The 23,862-nt window shown below is 40.1% G+C and overlaps 1 protein-coding gene across 2 annotated transcripts in view; it reads left to right on the plus strand.

The window, feature by feature from the left end:
• The window catches only part of Agbl1 (AGBL carboxypeptidase 1), an 893,368-nt gene that overhangs the window by 519,520 nt on the left and 349,986 nt on the right, over window positions 1-23,862 (plus strand). For both annotated transcript variants that reach the window (NM_001432252.1, NM_001432253.1), the window contains 1 exon segment: window positions 764-940. In NM_001432252.1, coding sequence (NP_001419181.1) covers window positions 764-940 — 177 coding nt within the window.

Genomic DNA, 23,862 nt, shown 5'->3' on the forward strand with positions numbered 1-23,862 from the left:
AAGGACTGTGTGTCCTATCACCTCCAGAACAACATCCCGTTGGAGGTAGATCTGGTTGGCTAGGAACCCCACTCAGGCAATTGGAGTAGTAGGAAATTATACATGTCTTCTAAATGGAGACTACAAGGTCATAAATAAAACACTTTTAGTCCTTAAAAAGGTGAGACATGCAAACCCTGAGAGGATGGAGTTTTAGGACTTTCACAGTTGATTCAGCTTCAGATTTGTGGCAGAGGACACAATGGGAGTTCACTTGGGTAATTCCACACTCAGAGGAAATAAGGGGACTTTAGATGTGCACCTGCTCAGGACCATCAGTGGCCTCCCTGGATCTTCCACAGTCCTCCATGGAGCTGGATAGAATCACTAGAAATTGCAGAGCTCTGTGACATGTATAGTTTCCAGCTGGTAAAATCCAGCAATGTGTGAAAGTGAGGTTACAGCGAAACAGAAAAGAGGAAACCAAATTTGTGGTTTTAGAGTAGACCAGGTTTGTTTTTCAATCCCATTCTGACCATCTCATGGTTGTGGGTTTTAAATTATTTATTGTTATGTTTTCCAAGCGTCACTGTCTTGATCTACAAAGTGATAAAAAAAAACATTGTTCATATCCATTTATTTGAATTAGTGATTCAGAGTAACACAAACCTGTGGTTTGATACCTGGTGATACTTAATAAACATTGCAAAGCATTTATTTTAATGATGACTACTGCTAATCACCCATGCTTTATCATGATTTGATTTTACTCTTTTCATTTTAGACACTTCCTAAAATCCTGGACAAACTAGCACCGGCATTCACCATGAACAGCTGCAGCTTTCTGGTGGAAAAGTCACGAGCTTCCACTGCTCGGGTAGTGGCGTGGAGGGAGATGGGGGTTTCCAGAAGCTACACCATGGAGAGCAGCTACTGCGGCTGCAACCAGGGCCCCTATCAGGTATGTGAGCTTCTAAGGCCCACGTTCTCTACTCAGCAACGGAACATAAAAATGGGGAACAATAACAGACCTATCTTCCTCCCTTGCAAGGGGCAAGAAGCCCCAAGCTGGGTCTTGCCTCACCTTTTTGCTGTGAAAAACTGGTTCAATGATTATCCTTTCCTACAGCAGCATGTCTGTTGGTCCTGGAAATAATCTGTGCATGCTTTCGAATGTAGTGCCTCAATCAGCCATCCTCACTAGCAAGCAGCAGGGAGCCTCTCTCTGATGCGAAGTACCGGTCCTCCCTGTTACATGCATGGGAATCTGCTATTTTATTTTTCAGTAACCAAGCTGTTCCCATTTAATATTACAGAGTGTATAGGTCTATAGGTATGATCAAAACATCTCGGCACTGTGTGATTTCTGTTCCAGTGTAAACCAGCAGCTGCCCACTGTCAGCAGAGCACAGTGAGGTGTGTGCACACTGTGAGTCCACCGGAACGAGTGGGGTTTGGACACGTGTGCTCGTGTTGAGGGAAAGCACTCCTGTATAAATCATGTCCTTTCTACAGATATATTAACTGCGTGAGCAGCTGGATAGCTGCTACAGCACGAAGCTCTGGCTGCTCTTCCCACTCTCCCATGGAGAAGCATAAATAAGAGACACCCGTGACACTGCCAGGGTAATAGAGTCTTTTAAATTTCTTAGGCAAGTTGACAGACTACTCCTTGGTGACTTCCATTTAACTCCCAAATTACCTGGTTCTCATGAGCACTAAAGCTCACTGGGTATTGGCTTTGAGAGGCTTGGAAGAGACACAAAACACTTGGCACCTGTCATGAATTTGCTGAAATCTGGTAACTATCACAGGGATTTTAGGGAGTGTCTCGTGATGAGCTCTGTCTCCTGACCAGGTCAAAGAGATTTTTGACACGAAGCTATTGAACCATTCATTTTGTCTCACTAATTCTGTCTGTTAATTAATCTACACAGTTGCTTCAGAGAATTACTTTGTTACTGGCTTAATGCTATTAGACTAAATTAATTCAATTTGCTCATGTTAATATAGATGCAAAGTAGAAAGACTTGGGTTCTTCTCATAGGCAGCAAAGGACCTTGGTCCTCTACTCAGCAAAATGTTGAAAGCTCCTTACTTCACACACCTATGTGCGTGCCCAATCACATGAAGATATTAATGAGGGTTCCTCTTCTTGTGACACATGAGTTTTAGAAATGCTTGTATGGTCGAGATTATTTTATCAGGAATTTATTCAGTAGGCTGACAGTCAAAAAGCCAATGGGATCAAGGGAAATAAGCCTTGAATATTGTGATCCCCTGGCCTTTTAAATATAGAATTTTACTTCTTTGCTACATGTCTTTTAATTCAAAGGGGCCTGTCAATCGAAGACATTGCACGCAACTTTTTGCACATTTATCTGCCTGTTGACTTTTATTGACTTAGTCTTTCCAAGAACTAATTCATCCTAACATCATCTAGTCACATAAATATTAATGCCACTCACGGTAAATCAAATGGACGTTCAAAGGCCTCTCTAGATGTTTGAAAATAGAATGGCTCACAGGTAAGGTTCTTTCTAGATTTCCATTTTCCATGTTACATATATAAAGGCTGTTAGAAATGATGAAGGATAAAGGATACTCAGCCAATGGGGTGGCTTTCAGGCACAGACCCAACATTTATCCTGTGAAAATTTCCACATTCCTTTATATGAACTCTCTTAAAGGAAGAATGGAGAGAGAACTGGCTACAGAAAGCCCTCACTGGGCCAGACCTGATTTTGCTTTCACAGTCCCAAACTCTATATGAAACACCTCTATGAATGGATTGGTTTTCTCCTTTCCTTTGTTTTCCTCTCCTGACAAACACCACAGAGTCACTGAACAGAATTACAGACAGTGAGTGGGACTGGGTGAGTAATTTTACATATGGGAGGACCTACCTCATGGGAAAGAAGCCAGCCCAGAGTTGGGTGTTTGGGTGATTTTTGTTTGAGGCATATCATAAAATCTATGAGCTATAATGTAGTATAGAAAATTCCACCATGAAAATATTGCAAATGATTTTTTTAACATTGGGAAGCTTAGTCCCAGTTGGGTCTTGAGATTATTATTCTAAGGTCATCTTTCCATTTTTTGTTTAGAATTACCATATATCCAAAAGATTGAGGGTACTTAAAGACACCCATGAGAGGCATTCCTTCCTTCCTTCATAAGAATATAAATATTTTTGCAGTTTCTCTGGCTAACGTGGCTTTAAAGCAGTTCCAATCATTTCTCTCCCAGCACACTAAGTACCTGATTTGTTAGTAGTGAAGTGAAATAGCATTTCTTACAGTGACATTTTTGCTGGAATTACATTAAAGAACATTAGCTATTACATTCAGATAATTATTATTTATATGGTATTTTTCTCTTCTATTTTCCAGTCTTATAGTTGGATAGTTTTAAAGAAATCTTCTGCTTGTATCTATTTGGGATACCATTTCTGCTCTATTTGTATAGTTAGAGTCATAATTTTTGTTTAACCTAGAAGTCTAGCCCATTGAGAGAATTACATCACCTGTTGGGGCCTAGCCTAAAGCTTTTGAGGCTTCTGAGAAGGAAAGATAAAATGGAATGATACAGCCATTGGGGGCTCATCCTTTTTAGAGCTGTCTAAATGATAGGGTGTGTGCTTTTTATTAAATAATTATGAACTGGGGGGTCACACACATCATGGGCTTTGCACATACAAAGTCATGCATTTGAGTTTCATGAATTGCTAATCGCTATGGAGGTTGACATGAATACTCCCACTCAGTCATAGACATGCTTCTTGGCCACATCATGGACTTAGGAAATATGGTCTTATTCAGGCAAAGAGTAGAAAATGGGGACTCAGCTGAACTCAAAGAATGACTTCCCATGAGTTAGCTGCTTTATGTTGTGGACCCTCCATGAATGTGAGTGATCCATCCTTCTCAAATCCACTTAGCTATTTCCCACAGCTCTGAATTACTCAAAGCATAGTAATGCTCATAATATATTGTATTACTTTTGATTGAAAAATACGAACAAGATCTCTTTATTTATATAAGCACTAACAGCAGACCAAGTAGATAATGTGTCTCGGGTTTAGTATGGTGAAACAGTTTATTACTTTATTACTTGTAGTAGCATGTGTGTGATATGACTTAGAGGAGCATATGTGGTCCCAAACATTTGTACTACTAAAAATCCCTACCCAAGGATGCATAACAACCTCATAGCCATTGCACAGATTGAGTCCCCTTTCAGTAGACCTTCTCCCTCCCACTTTAACAAAGGACTGTCAATGGACCTGATCTCGAGAGGGCCTTGTGTGGTCCATCACAGATGCTCTAATTAAGATGGTCATAGGCCAGAGAACAGCAATCTACAACACTAAGTGTTTTTTCCCTAAGGAAAATTCTGCTGTTTATCATTATGCTAAGAAATTTTATAATCTCTTGAACTTTTTAAATACCCAATGCTTAGTCTAGTACTGACTTAGCATTCAAATGTATGATGGATGAATAAACAAATGAATAAAATGAGCCAAAATTTCTAAATAATAGTTTAATGATAATCCTATATGCTCAAGTAACTAATAAAAGCAAACTCACTGTGGCCCAAATGTGATCAGAAGACATTGTGAAGATGAAGATTTTGGGAACAATTGGAGGATGTTCAAGTGGAAAGAATGTGGGTGGGAGAGGGAAAGTCAGAGAAAGTAAAGCTGAGACCGTGGAGACCGGTCATTGTGTACATGATTTGAGAGCACATGATGGATTCTTTCCCAGAATAAGACAATGTGATCCAGGTGTGGAGCCTCTCATGGCCACATTCTCATAACAGAGGATGATTAGGTAGATAGGCTTCCATTTTTGTACTAGGTAGTTGCTGCAGTCTGTGCTCTAGACCCCATTAGAGGATCAGTCACTTATTCCCACTACATGCTTATAACTGTGTCTCTCTCCATATTTTGCACCTACTGGAAAGACGCACTCAGCTGATTTCCCCAAAATCCTGGCTCTTTTAGGATAGGTGCATTCATTAGGAGGTGTAGTTTGGGGACAAAAGCCTAGCCTTTTTGCCTCTGATAGGACAACTATAAAAGGTCTGTTGATCTCTCAAGAGAGGGGTAAATTTGATTATCTACACATAGAATACAAGGATTCTATGATCCTTCATTCATATTCTACTGACTTTGGTTGTTTAGGACATGAACCTTCTATTTGGCCAAAGACTTTACCTGAGTAGTGGGATTTTTTTTACAGTGCTGTGTAATGGAGGCTAGGTAGTCAGGCTCTATGATGTTGCCTTCCCAGCACTGGGGATGTGGAAAAAGGAGGATTATTATGGCCATTCTCCACTATGTAGTGAGCACAAGGTCTGTGTGAATTATCCCTTATCCCACAATGTCAAGGGCTTGGGATGCAGCTCAGTAGAAAAGCACTTGTTCAAGGCCATGGGTTCAATCCCAAGCATTTGAAAAGAAATGGAGATTGGCCATATTATTGTGTGTGGCTACCCATAACAAGTGACTTTAGGCTTACTCTACAGTGCTCTTTTATGGTTATGGAGGATAGAAGTCTGAAGTCAAGGTGTCAACAGGACAGCCTTCTCTCTGGGATTCATCAGGGATGTTATCTCATGCCTTTCTCTTGGCTGCTGGTATTGCCAAAAGTCTATTACACTCACATGAACTTCTCCACTGTGTGCCTCTCTCTCTCTCTCTCTTCTCATCTGATAAAAATTCCAATGTAAAGACTGAGGTTCCATCTTGCTATATAGTGTACAAATCTTTCATAACAAAGTACATTTGCAGCTACTCTGTTTCCAAACAGGGTTATATTCTGAAGATCTGGGGAGGAGATTATTTTAGCAGAGTGTTATTCAGGTTCCCTCGCTGGTTTGTGTAATATGCTACAGAACATGTAGACCCAAAAATGAAGAACATTGTATTTATGTGCAATTTACGTGTGTGTGTGTGTGTGTGTGTATGTGTGTGTGTGTGTGTGTGTGTGTGTTTGTATATGGCATCTAATGAACAGCACAATGCATATATAAATGTCTAGCACAACTTTCAGTACTGAGACAGGTGAACTATATAGCCTAATCCTTAATTTTATGTAGATCATAACTAACACTGAGAGAGAGAGATGGGGTTTCTGTGAAATTATGCTTTGCAAAGGCTACTTCTGGTGTGAATCCAAGGGCTCCCTTAATCTGAGGTAACCCCTAAAACTCCATAACTCATTCTATTTATTAATCCAGAAAGAATGTTCCTTTACCAGGACCAGGGTAGTGGTCAAATTACTTCTTCTTTTTTTTTTTTTTTGGTTCTTTTTTTTTTTTTTCGGAGCTGGGGACCGAACCCAGGGCCTTGTGCTTCCTAGGTAAGCGCTCTACCACTGAGCTAAATCCCCAGCCCCTAAATTACTTCTTTTATGGACCATTCTCTCTCCTTTTCTCTCCCTCTACTTCTAATTTACATTGAAAGGTGGAAGGGAAGACAAATGAAATAGCCACTTTCTATCAGCAGCAAAATGGGTGTGGAAAATCTTTCTTATTGGATATTTCATTTATTTACATTTCAAATGCCATCACCTTTCCTGGTTTTTCCCTGTGGAAAAGCCCTACCTCATCCTTCTGCCCCCTGCTTCTATGAGGGCACTCCTGACCCACCCACTCACTCCCACCTTAATGCCCTGGCATTCCCCTACACTGGGGCATTCAGCCTTCACAGGACCAAGGGCCTCTCCTCCCATTGATGCCAGACAAGGGCATCCTCTGCTACATATGCAGCTGGAGCCATGGGTCCCTTATGTGTACTCTTTGGTTGGTGGTTTAGTTCCTGGGAGCTCTGGGGTGTCTGGTTGGTTGATACTGTTATTCTTCCTATGGGTTGCAAACCTCTTCAGCTCCTTCATTCTTTTCTCTAACTACTCCATTGAGGACCCTGTGCCCAGTCCAATGGTTGGCTGTGGGCATCCACCTCTGTATTTGTCAGACTCTGGCAGAGAGTCTCAGGAGACAGCTTTATCAGGCTCCTGTCAGCCTTCTGATACTACTTCTTGGTATCTGCAATAGTGTCTGAGTTCGGTATCTGTATATGGGATGGATCCCCAAATGGGGTGCTCTCTGGATGGCCTTTCCTTCAGTCTCTGCTTCACTTCATCTCCGTATTTCCTCACGTGAGTATTTTGTTCCCCCTTCTAAGAAAGACTAAAGCATCAATGCTCTTTGGCCTTCCTTCTTGAGCTTCATGTGATCTGTGAATTGCAACCAGGGTATTCAGAGCTTTTGGGCTAATATCCATTTATCAGTGAAGATATACCATGTGTGTTCTTTTGTGTGGGCTACCTCACACAGGATGATATTTTCTTTTTACTTTCCTTTTTCTTTTGCAATTTTTATTGGATATTTTATGTATTTACATTTTAAGTGTTATCGCCTTTCACAGTTTCCCCCTCTCCAATCCTACCTAACTCTGCTTCTATGAGTATGCTCCCCCTACCATCTACTCATGCCCACCTTACCACCTGACATTCCCCCACACTGGGGAAATGGGCCTTCACTGGACCAAAGGCTTCTTCTCCTACAGATGTCAGGCAATGCCATCCTCTTCTACATAACCATGGGAAGTCCCACCATATGTACTCTTTGGTTAGTGGTTTAGTCCCTGGGAGATTTGGGGGGTCTGGTTGGTTGATATTGTTGTTCTTCCTATGGCTTGTAAACCCCTTCAACTCCTTCAACTCTTTCTCTAACTCCTCCACTGGGGACCCTGTGCTCAGTAATGTCTTTAGCTGCAAGCATCTTCATATGTATCAGTAAGGCTCTGACAGAGCCTCTCAGCAGACATACATATCAGGCTCCTGTCAGCAAGCACTTCTTGGCATCAGCAATAGTCACTGGATTTGGTGGCTGCATATAAGATGGTTCCCCAGGTAGGGTAGTCTCTGGATGGTCTCTACTCCACTTTTTCTCCTAGTATTCTACCCATGAGTAATTGGTTCCCCCTTCAAAGAAGGACTTAAGTATGCATATTTTGGCCTTCCTTCTTCTTAAGTTTCATATAGTCTGAGAATTGTATCTTGGGCATTCTGAGCTTTGGGGCTAATAATCAATTATTAGTGAGTGTATACCATGTGTGTTCTTTTGTGAGTGGATTACCTCACTCAGGATGATATTTGTCTAAGAATTTCATGTAGTCATTGTTTTTGATAGCTGATTAGTACTTCACTGTACCCCATTTTCTGTATTTATTCCTCTGTTGAAGGGCATCTGGGTTTTTTCCAGCTTCTGGCTATTATAAATAAGGCTGCTATGAACATAGTGGAGCATGTGTCTTTGTTATATGTTGGAGTATCTTTTGGGTATATGCCCAGGAGTGGTGTAGCTGGATCCTCAGTTAGCACTATATCCAATTTTCTGAGGAACTACTAGACTGATTTCCAGAGTGGTTGTACCAGCTTGCAATCCCACCAAAAATGGAGGAGTATTTCTCTTTCTCCACATCCTTGCCAGCATCTGCTATCACCTGTGATTTTGATCTTAGCCATTTTGACTGATGTGAAGTGGAATCTCAGGGTGGTTTTGATCTACATTTCCCTGATGACTAAGCATGTTGAACACTTCTTTAGCTTCTTCTTAGCCATTTGATATTCTTCAATCGAGAATTCTTTATTTAGCTCTGTACCCCATTTTAATAGGGTTATTTGGTTCTCTGGGTTTTATTTTCTTGAGTTCTTTGTATATATTGGATATTATCCCTCTATCAGATATAAGATTGGTAAAGATCTTTCCCCAATCTGTTGGTTGCTATTTTGTCCTATCAACAGTGACTTTTGTCTTATAGAAGCTTTGTAATTTTATGAGGTCCTATTTGTCAATTCTTGATCACTGAGCATAAGCCTTTGGTGTTCTGTTCAGGAAATTTTTCCTTATGTCCATGTGTCTGAGGATCTTTCCCACTTTCTCTTCAGTTAGTTTGAGTGTATTTGGTTTGATGTGAAGGTCCTTGATCCACTTGAACCTGAGCTTTGTACAGGGTGATAAGAATGTATTGATTTGCATTCTTCTCCTTATTGACCTCCAGTTGAACCAGCACCATTTGTTGAAAATACTGTCTTTTTTTTCATGTAATGGTTTTAGCTCCTTTGTTGAAGGTCAAGTGAACACAGATATGTGGGTTAATTTCTGGATCTTCAATTCTCTTCCATTCATCTATCTGTCTGTGTCTTACAAATATCATGATGTGAGTTCAGGGATGGTGATTGCCCTAGAAGTCCTTTTATTGTTGGGAATAGTTTTTGCTATCCTGGGTTTTGGGTTATTCCAAATGAATTTGCAAATAGTTCTTTATAATTATGTAAAGATTGCATTGTAATTTTGAAGGTGATTGCATTGAATCTGTTGATTGCTTTTGGCAAAATGGCCATTTTTACTATACTAATCCTGTCAATCCAATAGCATGGGAGATCTTTCCATCTTCTGAGATCTTCTTCAATTTCTTTCTTCAGAGACTTGAGATTCTTGTCATATAGTTCTTTCACTTGCTTTGTTAGACTCCCACCAAAGTACTTTATGTTGTTTGTGTCTATTGTGAAGCTTATACAACAGCTAATCTAATGTCATGTGACATGGCTTGTTACATAGTTTTCTTTGCTTCGTTTACTTCCTAATCACTTTCCTTCTGTTTCACCAGACCTGTTACACTCAAGATTACTCTTTAGATTTGTGCAAACTTGGTTGAAGAAATTCTCCTCATAAACATCTTAAACTGTAGACTTGCCTTTTACCAAGGCATTCATACACACAGAGGAAGAAATACTACAAACACTTATTAATGCTAATGGATTCCAGTTACAAATTCTCAAAGTAATCTTACCCTGTTCTTCACTGTGGGTTCCTTGTCAGACACAGGGTTCCAGAGAGGTCTCTGGATATTACAGGGAACAACATGTGTGACTGCTGACCTCTAGGTTCTTAGTAGTAAATATGCTCCTTAGATTTCTGACTATAGGGCAGAATGGGCTGTGGAGACTGAATGAACCACTGTGTGTATAAAGAGAAGCTACATCTGTAATTCAAGCACACAGAAAACTGAAGCAGGAGAACTGTGAATGAAAGGCTAACTTGCCCCAGAAATTCCTAAAACCTGACAAGACTGAAGACGCTATGTCTTACAGAACACTCATCTTAATTTTCACAATAAATGCCCACTCTACTTTTAAACTCCAAACAAGCTTTTGGTTTGCATTGATTTAAACAAAAGTATTAATGTCAATTATACCTTCTTATCTTAGTGATTGTGATAATTTTTAACCATGATATTACATTTTAAATATTGTCCCTCATCTTCTTCCTTCTCTTTTTTTGTGTGTTTGTTTGTTTGGTTTGGGCTTTGTTTTCTTTTTCTCTCTCTCTCTTTTTTCTTCTCCCCTCTTTTTCCTCCCAAGTACCTCCCAGCCTGTACCTTCCTTGATTATTTTGTTCTCCCTTGTAAGTAGGACAGAAGCAGCCGCTCTTTGGTCTTCCGTCCTCTTGATCTTCATGTGGTTCGTGAGTTGTATTGTGGGTATTCCAAGCTCTTTGCCTAATAGCCACTTATCAGGCCCTCAGTTACATAGCCTTGTCTGTCCTGGAACTCACTGTAGATGAGGCTGGCCTTGAACTCACAGAGATCTACCTGCCTCTGCTTAACAAGAACTGAGATTAAAGGCATGAGCCACCACTGCCCAGATAGACCTTCTTAATCAAAGCTCTAATATTGTCTAGAGATGAAGACTCTGAATTTCAAAAAACTCTAGTGAGTGGGCAGAGTTGAAAAAACAGATGATTTTGGCTTATGTATAAACTATTATCTACCCCTCTATCTCCGTGTATGTGTGTGTGTATTTGTGTGTGTGTGTGTGTGTGTGTGTTCTTAGATTTACTTATTATAGGAAAACTGTATGCATTCTTTAGACCTTTCCTTTATCATCTGCCATTTAGTCTATTAAACTTACTACATGGAAAAGTCTCTCTGTATTATAGACATTGCATATCTGAAGTCCTGAAAAAAACAATGGGGAAGGAAAAGAATCTGAGAGACTTTTTCTGGGGTAACAAAAGGAAAAAGGGAGGAATGGAAGGCAGTATAGAGGACAACTTAATTTTCTACAAAGATGACCAAATTAAAAATAATCAAAGAAACCTGTTATAACCATGACCACAACTTGGAAATATATTTATATTCTCAGCTCACATTTACATACTTCTATACCATGAATATATACCTTTAGGCTGCTTGTTGATTGGCAATGGAAGCAGGTTTTACCTTCACTGAGGTAAACAGGAAAATTAAAGAACCCCTCAAACACATCTTAAAGGGGTTTTAAAAATCACCTGGAAGCTTAAACAGGGATCCAGAACCATGGGATCCATAGTCTAGAAATTGTTTGAGCATAGTCATGGTTTAAGAATTTGTTCTCTCTTCTCTCTTCTGTCTTTCTTTTGTTCTTTCTCTCTTCCTTCCTTCCTTCCTTCCTTCCTTCCTTCCTCTCTCTCTCTCTCTCTCTCTCTCTCTCTCTCTCTCTCTCTCTCTCTTTCTTCCTTTCTTTCTTGTTTCACCTTGAGTTCTGTTTTGTTGTCTTGCTGATGTAGTCTGCAATGCTCCAGGACTCACTGTATAGTCTAGATTGACCTGAAATTAACTCAGTGATTCTCTACCTTAGTCTCTCAAGTCATGATTTGCCTGATGTAAACCATGCTATCTCACCTTGATTGTTCAGAGCCTGGTGCCCTAGGATCTGCTCATGTAGACACTGAGACAGGATATCCAGGTGAGTATAGCAGGCACAATGGTTTTAAAACTATTTTTTCCTGCAGTAGGACCTTTTTCAGGCTCTCAAGAAATTTCTAATTCTACACATAAGAAACAGCGTATGCCATAGACCCTCAAATTCCGTATTCCTACCTTTCTTTATTTTTCCTTTTAGCTGTCTTCTGAACATTTAAATGGCTAGCTTAGTTCTTTTATAAGATATATATTTAAAAACATCCAATATCCCAGGGAAATTGTGGATGGTTCTGTTTGTTTCTCCTAGTTTTGAGGCCAAGCTCAAGTAGGGAGACTTTAAAAACTGTTCTTAGGTAAGCTCACAAGAACTTAGAAAAAATGTAGTTAAGTAAGGGAGGGAAGTAGTAACTCTATGTGCATTTACTTGTAGAAGATTTAACAGGCTTAAAGTTATTCTTGAGAGAGTGTGTTATCACATGCAAAAGATTGCAAGAATCTGATATCTCTAGAGGGTCCTTCAATGCTTCCTAGCTTTTGGTCAGCATTCTAAGAGCTTTGCTTGCCTTTCTTCAAAAAACAAACAAACAAACAAACAAACAAACAAACAAAAAAACCAAAAAACAAAAAACGAAAAAACTACCTACCTGAGTCTGTAAATCACTGGGTATTTCTGCCTCTGTATCAATTAGCAGAAGAACAATGATGCATCTCATTAAGTGTGTATTGGATTAACTTCAGTCTAATCTTCCGTGATTACACAAGACACTAATCTCCCAGAGCTCTTGTCCACATGTGGACAGGTGGTGCTTTAGCTCCTGGGACTCCTGTAGTACCTAACAGTTGTTAGAAAAGCAAGCCCTCAGGTCCAGTCTGCTGAAGGAGCTTTCTGGATGACTATTACCATTTGAGGGGCTCAGAATAGGTTGACAAGGGTCAGGAATGAATCTGAGGAAGTTGAGAGCTCTAACCTTTCTTGTTAGGGCAAAGCAGTTGTTGTATTTATTTTTGAGCTAGTATGTCGTGTCATATGCAAATGTGATTTACAGGCTGAAAGTAATCCCCAGTATGCAGCATTTGGTTACTCTAAGCTAACATTTTAATGTTATATGAGCTTTTCTGTTTTCACCCATGTTCTGGAACAGCCTTCTCCTCCCTGGAGCTTAGAAAACATCCAAGTGCTTGTTTTTGCCATTGGAATGCCATTTTAGTCCTTTAGATACACAGATGAAATCCAGATGCTAATCCTTCATTTTGGGAGAAGACAGTTTGGACCGTTTATGTCAGTACTCTTTCTTTTCTTATTAACTATGATTCCACACTTGTGGTTCTCTCATTTAGCACGTCATTTTACTGTTTATTTATGGGGCTGGTGATCAAACCCAAGGCCTTACACATGCTGTACAAATGCTCTCACCAGTGAGCTACAGCCTCTGCCCTTGACCTCTTGCTATATGATCTCAGAGCACTTTGTGAGCAGTTTATTAGCTCGCTGCAGGCTTGATGATACAGTAAAATACTGCCCTCATTCTGGAGCCCTAAGTTCCATAACGTCTGTCAGCAGTTAGATAGAATATTAAAAGGAATTAAATAAAAATCAAGAGGCAGTAATGCTAATAAGGTTGCCAGCAGGGGCCTTTCATGGGATTACTAACACCCTGGTGGCCTTGAATTTTAAAAGCCTGCTGTAGAAAATGGTTCCCTGTATCAAAAATAAGGAGGGAATCTGACACTTGGAATAATCCAATAAGCCTTAAATGACCTCTGGTTCTTTAAAAATAATTTAGCTTCAAAAGACCAAGAAGAAGAAAAGGTGGTTTATCTCTGTAAATCTTATTCTCCCCATGTGATCAATGTAAATGCAATAAGCCAGGTGCCCTTATGGAGCAGACATCTAAAACCAAAGGAAGCAGATTTAAGCCAGGGTTTTATTTCACTTGTAGCATTGGGACACAGGATTTGTCTCACCTGGGATGTTTGACTTTGGTCCCTGGTGTGTAACCAAGTCTTTGGAGTAGCATCTGCATACTAATGTGCCCAGAAAGGCACAGTCCAGGTTAGGAAGTACTACCCACAGGGGCAAAGATAACATGAAAAAGACAGCCTTGCCCCCTGCCACAGGAACTGCTTTACTATTTGAAGAAGGGGAAAGTTCCAGACCTCTTGCTAATTCCTTGTCATTTTCTGCTGTGTCTTCATTCCAGAAGAGTGACTTAAAGAGTTCTTTTATAAAATATGTAAGCAGTAATTCTCTTAATAATATCCATGTTTCTAGATTTCAAATAAGTAGAGAACATTTTAGAATACTTTGAACTATTAGAAGACAGGTATGAGATGTTTTTATACAAACTCAGAATTGTCTCATCATACACTTATTCCCTACTTTACTTAAAGCTGGCTGATGAGTGTACAAATATATAAACTCTAAGAACACTTCACAATGGCCAGATATGTGGTCACTGCGTCTTCAACCTTCATTTGTTCTTTCATACATCATTTGAGGCATATTTTAAAAAAGAACTCACAATATGTTAAGTGCCAGGAATATGACAGATAGTAGAACTGACAGTTTCCTGCTCTCTGAGAGCTTGTCTTCCAGCCAGAGAGGCAAATAATTAAATAAACAACAGCAGCGGAGAGTGGTAGGGAAGGGTCTGGGTGCTATGAGAGAGTAGAAGGAGATGATGATTCGGGTCTTCAGTAAGTGTTGGTTTTGTTGAATATGAATTATCCACAAGAATTTTTGGGTGTGTGCATAACTGAAAAAAAAACAACATCTGGGGAAACAGAAGCTGATCGTTTACAAGTAGGCCAGGGTGAGGAAGTTCTTGATTTCTCTTTCATCCTCATTTCCTCTCATCCTTCTGCCTCATTTCACATTTCTAAATCTCACCGTGGGATTCGGCACCCAGCTTTTGCGTCCTGCTGTATCTGAGCACATTGGAGTCCTCAGGCTCTTCATCCTGGGGTTGACACCAGGGAACCCTCCTCAGGAGCACCACAAATCCTCAGAGGGCATTGCTACGAAGTCCATTGTCAACTCTGCCTTCCTGGAGGCAAGGAGAGCCAGAAAGATCAAAAGACTAGAGAGTGTTCTGAGACCAAAGAAGCAGACAGAGAGGCAAAGATTAAAACAGAGACTGAAGGAACACCCATTCAGAGCCTGCCCCACATGTGGCCCATACATATACAGCCACCCATATAGACAAGATGGATGAAGCAAAGAAGTGCAGACCGACAGGAGCCGGATGTAGATCGCTCCTGAGAGACACAGCCAGAATACAGCAAATACAGAGGCGAATGCCAGCAGCAAACCACTGAACTGAGAATAGGACCCCCGTTGAAGGAATCAGAGAAAGAACTGGAAGAGCTTGAAGGGGCTCGAGACCCTATATGAACAACAATGCCAAGCAACCAGAGATTCCAGGGACTAAGCCACTACCTAAAGACTATACATGGACTGACCCTGGACTCTGACCTCATAGGTAGCAATGAATATCCTAGTAAGAGCACCAGTGGAAGGGGAAGCCCTGGGTCCTGCTAAGACTGAACCCCCAGTGAACTAGACTGTTGGGGGGAGGGCGGCAATAGGGGGAGGATGGGGAGGGGAACACCCATAAGGAAGGGGAGGAGGGAGGGGGATGTTTGCCCGGAAACCGGGAAAGGGAATAACACTCGAAATGTATATAAGAAATACTCAAGTTAATTAAAAAAAAAAAAAAGAAAAAGCAGAAGTTGGTCTTTAAATACAAATCTGCTTAAATATTTTGTGTTCCGAAAACTTCTTGTTTACAACCAGAATGCTTTGACTGGCCAGAAAATATGAATGTGAGGCTGGTCGGCCTGGCTAGATCATGGGAGCAAACATGAAGAGTTTTCCAGGCATGTAAACTGGAGACCCAGGTGAAAACTTCCAGTTCCCAACTAGAGCTGCTGATAAAACTCACAACTAGGGATTCTGGAGCTGATGACCTTGAGAAAATCTAAAAACATCCCCCAAATATGCTTTGCAAGTCCCAAGAAAATATGAATATTTCATACATTAATTATCGTACACATATGCAATATCCAACAAGGCTTGAGTTTTGACCTTGTGCTTACCCTTGCCAAAATTTAATTTTAGTAATGCACTAAGATGTGTATAGCCATGTCACTGCTTATTAATGGTGGAAACATGAATGTAAATGCAATTCCCGTCAGCAGAGGACCAGTGAAATAAACAGGTATCATTATGAGTAATGGGTGACACATAGAACAGAAGGAAAGAGGTAATTAATAAGTCCTTGGCCTTTTTGTGTGTGGGGACATTTGGTCAACTGCACATTAAATGGGTTACTTGTTTCTTTCTGATTCATATACCTCCAACTGTGTAAATGTGCCTTAAGCACTCAGCTTATATATGATATGAAACAGACTAATAGGCGCTCACACCTTCATCGCATGCTGTCATCTCACTGCCATCGGGTTACACCCAGACCACTGAGCGATTATCAAGGCAGGGAAAGTTTCAGCACTTTTCTATTTCTGGACAGCTGGCAGTGGTCATCCACTTCAGCTTAGACTGGTGACGTTTTCAGATGTTACAAGGCTAACACAAGCAGTTATCCTGTCTCATGACTCCGTCTTAAGAAGTACAGCGAAATGGAATCCTGGGCAAGATCTCAAAAGAGAAATGGAATATGTATAAATAGAAAGCCTCGTGTTTGCTTAAAACAAAGAGAAGTCACTCAACTGTGAGACAACTTATAAAAAATGTCTAAGGTTTTGTTCCTTCTTTTTAAATGTAATATGATTTAAATGTGAACTATGACTGTTAAAATATGAATGTGATATTAGATTACACTTCAATGATCATAATGCTTTTAGAGAAGAATGATATTTCTCCTTTTTCCAACCTTATCTAATTGCACTGAGGGGAAAGATGTGTTTCATTTAATAATATAGCTCATTTTTTTCGATACATGTAGAAGAATTGTGGCAGAAGTAAGCAATGCTCAAAGAAAAGAGCTTTAGATGGTTATCTTAAAGGGGTAGAGACTAATTCAACATCATAGGAGACTAAGGGTATCATTTAAGAAGATGAGTAAGGAGATCAATGTGTCTTCTAACAACTCTGTGGTAGATGGACAAGCAAAGGATCTGAGACCAGCCAGAAAGCTACCACAGCAGTGTCAGGGGAGGGCAGATATCATGAGACTGAGCGAAGAGTTACTCAGGAGGTGTTTACAATCCATCAGACACGAGGACCAGGTGATTGGTGTCATAAGGGGTGAAGTCATGGGGAGTCTACAGTGTGTGCACATACACACAGATACACACACACACACACATATGCACACACACATATGCACACACAATCTTATGTACCAAGAGACATTGGTGGGAAAACTATCACCCATATATTCAGAAGGAAATGAAAGAAGCAAAATTTGGCTGATAAGCTTCATGGCCACGTCCTGCTGTAATCTAGAGCCTGTCACCAGATAATTTAGAGTCTGGAAAATGGTGGACTCAAGGTAGAAATACTTTGTAATACACCCTCATCACTGCTTCAAATCAATTTAATTTATGTTTGTTGCACCCTAATTTAAATCCATTTATTTTTCTGTGCAATGAAAAGTTCTTATATATTTTCTTGTTACTACTAGCCTTCTATAAATGTAAATCTATAATTTTGTTATTATTTTGACTGAGGAAAAGAAATGTAGGTCAGACTTAATTGTATGTGTGTTTCTATATACATATATCTAGTATAGCTGTGCTGTAGAAATATCAAGGGAAAATAAGAATGTAGTGTGGTCCATAAATATAATATATGTATCTATTTTTGCTATAGTCATTTTGATATTTCTTTAAATACTGGGTTTATATGCTCTAGTAGACTGGTGACTGATGTGCACATATCTTTGTGAATAATTAATTTTTAATTGAAAATAGATTCTTCTCCTATACAGTATAGCCCAACCACAGTTTCCCCTCTCTTCATCCCTTCCAGCTCCTTGCTCCCACCCCATTCCATTCACTCTGCTGCCTCCATCTCCATTCAGAAAACAGCAGGCTCCTAAGAGAAAACAACTAAGCATGACAAAACAAAACACAAGAAAACAAGCTAGAAGACCTCACACCAAAACTGGACTTGTCAATGCAACAGGAGGAAAAGAGCTATAGGAACAGGAAAGAGAGCCAGAGACACACCTGCAGTGGGTGTTAGGAGTCCCACAAACACCAAGCTAACAGCCATAACATATAAAAAGAGGACCTGATAGAGATCCATGAAGGCCCTGTGCTTGCTACTTTAGTCTCTGTGAGCATCTATGCACTCTGCTGAGTTGATTCAGTGGGCCATGTTCTCCAGCTGTCCTCCATCCCCGCTAACTCCTACAATATTTCCATCCCTTCTTCCTCAGGATTCTCTGAGGAGAATAAGGGGAGAATTCCAGTGGAGACTTCCAATTCAGACTCTTTCTCCACATGATGTCTGGCTGTGGGTCTCTCCATCTCTTCCCATCTACTGCCAGAGGAGGATTTTCTGATGACAGCTAGACAAGGCACCCATCTATGAGTATATCAAAATATCATTAGGAATTATTTCCCTGTTTTAGTTTTTATTTTTTTTATTTGCCAGTCCTGTTTGGTTCCCCCTTATGTCTCTGTGCTATTTGGTCTCTGCTTCTTGGCCATTCAGACAGCACTGGGCATGGGCTCTCTCTTGTGGCATGAGACTCAATTGAAAACAGACTTTGGTTGGCCACTCCAAAAAGCTCTGTGCCATCATTGCCTCAGTACATTTTGTGGGCAGGACAGATTGTTTGTGGTCAACAAAAGTATTGGGGCTGGGCTGGTGTACCCTATTCTCTTTCAGGAGCCTATAGAGTACCTTCCTGCACCAACAGGACTAGAACATAGGGGTGAAGACTCCGTGCAGGCACCAGCTCGACCTCTCTAAGTTCAGTGAGCTGTATTATGTGTCATCTGCAATGGTGCTCTGCTGTCACTTTGTGGAGAGCGACTCTCTTCTCTATCATCATCCTGTGTTCTTTGAGGATCTGTACAGAATACTCTTGACTAATAATTCAACTGAACACAACCCATTTCCACCACTGGAAGTCTTGCCTGGCTACAAGAGATGGCCAGTTCAGACTCGTTTTCCTCCATTAGTAGATTTCCTCACTTGGATCACCCCCATGCTTTTGGAAGGTTTTTCTCTGAGTTAGTTTTTCTCACCACTCCCCCAAATCCACCCCTCATTTTCAGACATCTGTCTCTGCTTTCTCTTTACACCTGCCCCTAATGCTCCTCCTCAACCATCCCCTATCTCCCTCCGTTTTAACTGATGCTTGACAAATCTGATGATATGTTCAGTAGTAGAGCATGTGCCTAAGATGTGAAAGGACTTAGGTTCAATTCTTGGTATTAAAAAAAAAAGAAGAAATGAAAAAAATCCAATATATTTTTGAAGATTTCATGATTCAAATGATAATTTTTTGCTGCAATATTGAGTTAATTGTTATGGAATTTACTTGAAATAGTTGTATTTATTTTGTATATGAAAACTGGCTAGCTCCTCTATCTATATGAAGAATATCTTAAAGAATATATTTTCTGTTGTGTTTCATAAAAATATAGGGAACGAAGGAATATGTTTGGTGGATGTGCAGTCAGGTGTGAGGGAAGGAGGTTCTTTGGCGGGACCATGTTGAGGCATCGCTTCTTCCCCATGAGGGACCAGCCACAGGATGGTATAATAGTGTTTAATATTGGTATAATAGAATAGTTTAATAGTGGTATAATAGAATAGTGTTTATTCAGGGCATGGGGAGGGAAATTGTGGGAGTAGAGACAGAGAAAGACAGAGAGGAGAGAGAGAGAAAGAGGAGAGAGAGAGAGAGAGAGAGGTGGGGGAGGAAGATGAGGAGGAGGAGGAGGAGGAGGAGGAGGAGGAGGAGGGACCAGCCATGAGCACATAGAGATGGGGGAGGAGTATGGGAAGGGAGGGGGAGCATGAGCAAGAAGGCAAGAGAGCAGGAGAGAGAGGAAGGAGCAAGCCGCCCCTTTTATAGTGAGGCAGGTACACCTGGATGTTGCTAGGTAACTGTGGGGCAGAGCCTAGACAAAATGCCAATATTTTTCCTCACTCAATATCAATAATTTTATCAATTAGAATTCCAAAACTGAAATTGTTAGGTTAAAATAATGGGGAAAATTGCAGAACTTGATTTTAGATAATGTCACTCATCCAGTAAGATCTGGCTTGGTTTTCACTTCTGGCTCATGGCCAATGTGAGAAATTGGCTTTCCATGCAACCATTTTAGATTTCCCACATATGACAGCAATTTAATTCATGTAAACAGGTAGAAGATGGGAGGGAGATAAAAGTGGAATGGCTACTTTTACTTTGAACATGATTTTCAAGTTCTCTCATCTCTTTGAATGGCTCCTTTTCTAACTCTTCTAAGATTAGCTAGAGGCAGGATACAGTTGCACTTCCCCTTTAAGTTTTGCCATTCAGGCATCTTGCTATACATAAAACATAATATATGAGTTGGTTTGTCTCTGTGTTAGCTCTTCTGATTTAGTATCCAGAAAGAGGCCATGGCAACAACAGATTGACTTCCAAATTGCATCATCATGTTAGCAGTCATTTGAAACCTCATTTACCACTGACAGCCCTTGCCAGTTACCATAACAAATCAATTTGTGTGTCCTAACACTCCTCAGGCACTCTTCAGTCACTCATGAACAGGTTGACTACTGTTGTCCTGATCAGCCACTACGAATAAAGTGTCAGCAAGTGAGTCTCTCTCTCTTGCACATCTCCCTGAGGTAGCTACTTCCTCACTGAATCAGCAGACAAATTAAAACCATTTATATATCTTAGTCATCAAACATTACAGAGCTTACTAATGAGGGAGGAAGGAAACATTCTTCTTCTCTTCATCCAGGATGCAGAGATGGTTTTAGTTTGGACTGTGAAGTTCTTACTGAGTGATTGGAGAATATATGGTGGGATGAGACATGGGAAGAATTACTGAGCAAAGTGATCTTTCTAGCTTGGATTTTCTCACTCTTACTTCTGATGAAGTTTTGTGTTGTTATGTTCTTTATTGGGAGTGCATTACTGTGCCCCAAGTGGTGAGCAGAACTAGTGAAATAAAGTCCTGCTTCTCAGGCAAAATTATTCCTATCTGCGATGTAATTTTGGTAATATTAAATAAAAAAGAACAGAGAGCAAATCTCGTGTTTGTTTGATTATTTATTTTTAGTCTGTAACATGTTCTTTCTTACCTAAGCTATAATTCTAAGTTATCCAAGTAGAATGACTTCAAAGAAGAGTGGGCAGGTATTCAAAATTGTGAATGTAGCAAGAAAAAAAAATATATATATATATATACACACACATTCTTGGCAAAAACTTTTTCAAATTGCTCTTGACTTTATAATAAATTATAATGTTTATTGACTCTTAATATGTGTTTTTACATTTGCCTGCACTGATTGTTAATATAAACCTATACAGTAGTTACTCTTTTTATTATTGGTATTTTAGGACAAGGAAATTATACCAATAACTAGTTGGATGATACATATCAGATTGTATAGCAAATAAACTGAAGGAGTTAAGATTTGACACCTGAGCATTTTCTCCTTGTTGCTTTATCACGCACCATCACCAATGCACACTCTAGGCATGGTTGTAGCTCACCCTCGCATCTACCTAACTATATAGGTCCTATTTTTAATTTCCTTTGTATAGATAAGAAAACCAATGGAAAACAAGGCTGGCTAATTCATCTAAGCCATAGAAAGACAGATTCAGGATTTAAATGTGCTTGGTTGCTTTCCACTATTTTTCTTCTGGTCTCTTGCTACTATCCAAGAGTACAAATGTGATCTAATGAGAAATAACGCAGGAAAAAAAGAGATGAACACGATTCACACATTGTTTGAAAAAGGAACATATATAATTTGATTGTTTTGTATGATACCACAGGAGAGTTATAAAATACAAATCTCATTGGAAGAAAGAAATTGGAATTTTCCTGGAAGATGGGTCGCCAAAGGCCAGAGCATGTAGCCCAGTGGTGCAATGTGAGCTACTGTGCATCTTCTAGCTGAGTTGGTCATCGACTCTAAAGCACTGAGAACGAGAGAATCTTTTGTTTTGCAATAGCTGTGACTAATCATTTTCAGGATTTCCTTGAAAATACTGTGATTCAGTAAAGCTCGAAAACCAGAAAAACGTGTTTGGTTTGAGAAGAGATGTGGGTATTAAATTTGTCATCCTTTCTGTCACTGTAAAACCCCTGAAAGAACAATTTCAGAGGAGGAAGGATCTATTTCAGCTCATGGTATCAGAGGTTTCAGTTCACCATGAGGAGAGGAGATTGGACCGTAGGTGTAGTCATAACTGTAGCTAAGAAATTGAGGGTTTCAGGGCGGGATGGCTTTCTTTTTCCCCATTTATTACATCTAAGTCTCAAGCCAATGGGATGCATTCAAGATTACCCTTCCTCTTTCGTTGCTCCTTTCTGTAAACACTCTCACAGACACATCCAGACAAGTGCTTTACTAATCTCCTAGGAAAGATCCAATTTAATCAAGTCAATAAAATTAACAATTATGGGGTTCGGGATTTAGCTCAGTGGTAGAGCGCTTGCCTAGGAAGCGCAAGGCCCTGGGTTCAGTCCCCAGCTCCGAAAAAAAGAACCAAAAAAAAAAAATTAACAATTATAGCCATGCAGACTAAAGAAGGTCCAAGTTGACCAAAAAAAGGGAAAACTTTCTATGGGACCGTCCTTGATAATCAGGCAGCTGTGTCTGGCCTGGACCAATTAGGCCCAAGGGCTCTAGACTATCTTACTGCCATTGTCCCTTTTCTTGTCTCTGGTTGTGAGCCTAGACTGTAAAATGATCTTTTGTTTTGATATAGTTTTCTTGTACTTATTGTAAAGTGTTAAAATACTAAAATATATGCATGTACATATGGGTATAAATAAACACACACAGATATATATATTTATACGTAGGTGTATTGCATACATGTGGAAACACACACACACATACACACACACTGACACACAGGTTATTATGTTCTGTGATTTGAATTATGAACTTATTTCAAGGAAAAAAAAATGTTTCTAATTAGTTGCTCAATTAACTGTATTTAAGATAAGAATAAAGTTCATGATTTAAAAATTCTACATTAAAGATTTAGCAAGGCAATAAAATAATGTTTGAACTCAGTATTTAGGACTGGTGAGATGGCTTGGCCAATTATACCACTTGTCAATAAGCCCAATGACCAGAGTTTAATTCTTGAGAGTCATATGAGATAAGTGACTCCTGTAAGTTGTCCTCTGACCTCCATGCCACACCTGCACTGTGACATGTATACACATATAGCAGGTGTGTACATGTACGTGCATGCACACACACACACACACACACACACACACACACACACAGGCACTAAGTAAGTAAGTAACTACGCTGATAAGTAAGATGTAAAATGATATCTAAGTGAGCCTGGCTTGGCAGCACTGCTAACCAGGAGTACAATCTGTTCAGTGTTAAAGAATATATAAGCTGAGTGTTGGGGCTCTCATTTCTCAAAGGTGATATCAAAGACTCTCTGACACAGTTGGTTTCCTCTAGTTCTCACTAACTGAGGAGATTCTGCCACTGGGAATCCTATAGATTCAAACAATGGGACTCGCCTCATCCCATCTCTCCATCAGAGGAAATCTGACAGCGGCAGCCATTGAACACAGGCCTGCTTGCTGCGCCTGCACACGAGGAACTACTGCAGGGAGTGCTTCCGTCTGTCAGATTTGCTCTTCAACATTAATAAGATTGAAGCACACAGGCACATATTTGCCTGGGGTCAGACAACACTGGAAACTTAACTGGATCAAATCCGACCTCCAGTACCTGTGTCAGGCCCTCGTTGAGGGAGCCCAGCAGGCTGATCCCCATAGTTGAGCCTTTCTCTTAGGCCCACCTATGTGCATTCTAGTGAAGAAGCTTGCCTTCAGTTCTCTTTAAGGCAAGAACTAAGCCAGACTATATGAGGTGTAAAAATCAAACCAAATTGTCACAGCATCAGTTTCCTAGAGAAAACTGAAGCAGA

The sequence above is a fragment of the Rattus norvegicus genome, chromosome 1 (assembly GCF_021556685.1).
Source record: "Rattus norvegicus strain SHRSP/BbbUtx chromosome 1, alternate assembly SHRSP_T2T, whole genome shotgun sequence".
NCBI classification, from domain to species: Eukaryota; Metazoa; Chordata; class Mammalia; order Rodentia; family Muridae; genus Rattus; species Rattus norvegicus.